The sequence below is a fragment of the Salvia miltiorrhiza genome, chromosome 5, assembly GCF_028751815.1.
Source record: "Salvia miltiorrhiza cultivar Shanhuang (shh) chromosome 5, IMPLAD_Smil_shh, whole genome shotgun sequence".
Classification (NCBI taxonomy): domain Eukaryota; kingdom Viridiplantae; phylum Streptophyta; class Magnoliopsida; order Lamiales; family Lamiaceae; genus Salvia; species Salvia miltiorrhiza.
The window spans coordinates 18,567,520-18,570,771 of record NC_080391.1 but is presented as its reverse complement, the minus strand read 5'-3'; the positions used below and the strand labels follow the sequence as shown (position 1 = coordinate 18,570,771).

The following is a 3,252-nucleotide window of genomic DNA, read 5'->3' as shown; positions in this document are numbered from 1 at the left end:
TCCCGTTAGGTCTCTACTGCCCATGATATCGACAGATCCTTCCGGAACCACGAGACTCAACCGAAAGAACAAATGCCTCACGAATGTTTACATGTTAACAACAATTATTTCCTCCCCTCAAACCTCACCTAAAGGACTACTCACACATAATAAAATTCATAGATGCGAAAAGAAGTAAACACATGATTGAACGAAATGAATACTGAAATAGATAAAGTAATACCTAGGCTTCAAGCCTTCGAACTTGTTCAAAGTAACAACACGACGGAATTAAAGTACGGAAATGTAAAGTGTTTTTGATGCCACACGCGGCGAATAGAAATAATAACTAGAGTAAAGTAAAATGTTTCTGGAGTGCCAAGAGCTTCTTCACGTTGCACAACATTAGCCTTTTATACTGCCGAATGGTAGAGGCCTAACCCTAGCTGCGCCGGTTCCAAATCTTCGCCGGGATCTTCTTTCCTTAATTAGCTCGATCTTTGATTGATCCTGATTGAAGATGGCGTCCAGCTGCAAGCTTAGTCAACCTTTCCCATCCCTTCGGTCCTTCTAGTCTCTTCTTCAACCTTCCGCTTGTTCCGTGAGATCTCCGAGATTGACCTTCCTTTTATGGCTCTGGCTGCCTGCTTCTTCCGGTAACGATCAGATCGACTGCTCTTATCGGTGTGGCTCATACCAGGTGGTTGCTCCAGGTTCCCATGCCCCAAGTTGAATTGGAGAGGTACTTGTTGGCCGAAGCTTTATGCTGGTAAACATGATGTAGCAATCTGGGCTTGGTAAGGCCCATACTGACCGCATTTCTTCCGTTTCCGCTCCACTGATCTTCCTTCCTCCACAACTTTGTTTTCCCCCTGGACAGACCTGAACTGACACAAATAAAGAGAAAAAGAGGGCCAAATGGCCCAAAAGTCGAAGACGCATCAGTATTGTGCTTTCCATTGTAGACAAACAAGATTATCAATTTCATACTATCTCCATGGTAAATTATGCTACAGCAATACCACTTCTTCCCTTGGCTACACCAAAAATCACTTTTGGGTGCCCAACGTTGGATCGTATGTTCGGAGGAGGCATACCTGTAGAGAGTATCACCGAATTCGTTGGTGAAAGTGGCTGTGGGAAGACCCAGTTCATGTTACAACTAGCTCAGAACACGCAGTTGCCAGAAACGCTTGGTGGCCAATCCAGAAAATCACTATACCTGAATGCCGAGTTTGCGTTCCCAATCGAGCGGCTAAACGAAATTGCGTCCAATAACCCCTTCTTCAACAGTTTTCCGCTGGACAGGGTATTCATCAAGTTCATTGAATGCGTGGACGAGCTTCTCCGAATTCTTGCTGGTTTGGAAAGCTAATTGGAAAGGTAAAATATCAAACTTATTATTGTTGACTCAATTTCTTCGTTATCTAGGGGAGCATTTTCTAATACTGGCGAAAACATGCGGCAACGACAAAATATTTTTTTCAAGATATCTAGCAAACTTAAATATTACGCTGTGAAGTTCAAATTGGCAGTTGTGGTCACCAATCAGGTAGTTGACACGATAGACGGAAACGATCAAGTCAGAATCGACAACATTCCAAGTATAACAACTTCCGATCGCACAGTCGTTTGTGTTAACACGCATTTCGTCATTGTCAAATTAGTAGTCCGGGAGAAGGTGATAAATGACAAACAGCCTTCGTCGAGTGCATCCGAAGAGACTGCCCCTCGTAGCTTACAAGTTGTGTTTGCCCCACATATTGGGAAGGTAAATTGTGAGATTGTTATTAATCATGATGGGATATCCGGTATCGGTTCCGCCTAGACACATCCATACAATCGTTTTTAATGTCTATTGCACATTGGAATTGCTATTAATTATGATTTAATAATATTATTGTGTGCTGGAATGATATGTGTTATCATGCTAGCATAACAACTACTCAAAAAAAAAACCTGCATTTACAAATATAATTTTTAATTACGTATGTAAACACAAATTTTTGTATTTCAATTTGATAAAATACAAAATACGTTACAAAGATAATTTGATAGATTTGAAGATAGATTTATGCGGGTTGCAATCTCTAGTTAATCCTCTGATTCTTCTCTTCCATTTGATTCTTGAACAAGCTCGAAGGTTATTGAAATACTTGATTTGATGACGCCAATCCAAGGAACTTAAGTCGTGATTTTGGATTGAACGTTGAACTTGATTTGATTTGAGAAGAACGTCCTTAGAATTTTGTAAGAACGCCTTGAAGCTTTGGGACTTGGTTGATTTGATTTGAGGAAGATCGTTCTTGGAATTTGTAAGAACGCCTTGAAGCTTTGGGATTTGGTTGATTTGATTTGAGGAAGATCGTTCTTGGAATTTGTAAGAACGCCTTGATCACTTGAAGATTTGAAGGTTTGATCACTTGAAGATACTTGAATACTTGAAGATTTTGAAGGATACTTGAAGATTTGAATGCTCAAATACTTGAAGATTCGAAGGATACTTGAAGATTTGAATGCTCAAATACTTGAAGATTCGAAGGATACTTGAAGATTTGAATACTCAAACGATTGAAGATTTGAAGGAGACTTGAACGTTAGATAGAATTCTTCAAGATACTTGAATACTTGGAAGAATACTTGAACTCTCCAATTCTCCGCCTCTTCTACTTGTGATACTAGAGAGAATTCTTCGTGCTCTTCGATCTTCCACTCCTTCACGTTGTCATTTATGAGCTCCCAACACCTCTATTTATAGATTTTAGAGATGGGCTTCGTGGGCTTTATGGGCTTTGGGCCTTTATGCATGGGCCTTAGGGCCTTAAGTGGCCAATAAGCCCATTAATTCATTTTATTAAATATTAATCATATATCTATTTAATTTAGGAATAAAATCCCATTTAATAAAATAGAAAATATAATTGAATATTTAATTCATGAATTTACACGTGGCACGATTTAATTCGACGACAATTTAATTGTCTACAAATTACCCCATCGAGACTTGTTTATAGACGAAATGCCTTTGGTAATAGACAAGTCTCGAAATTTATCTTTGATAGTTTAAACTCTTATCGAGGAGTTCTTGATTTTCTTTGAATTTATAAATAGTTTATACTCGTATTTAGGAGTTCTTCATTTGATTTTGAAATTTTAAATAGTTTATACTCGTATTTAGGAGTTCTTGATTTTCTTTGAATTTATAAATAGTTTATACTCGTATTTAGGAGTTCTTCATTTTGAATTTGAATTTGTAAATAGTTTATACTCGTA

General features: G+C 38.2%; 1 protein-coding gene across 1 annotated transcript; it reads left to right on the top strand.

The window, feature by feature from the left end:
- Positions 1-976: 976 nt before the first annotated feature.
- Positions 977-1,807, top strand: LOC131025601 (DNA repair protein XRCC3 homolog). Its single transcript, XM_057955400.1, has 2 exons — positions 977-1,340; positions 1,515-1,807. Exons 1-2 carry the CDS (start codon positions 977-979, stop codon positions 1,805-1,807), a joined length of 657 nt encoding a protein of 218 aa, XP_057811383.1.
- Positions 1,808-3,252: the final 1,445 nt, after the last annotated feature.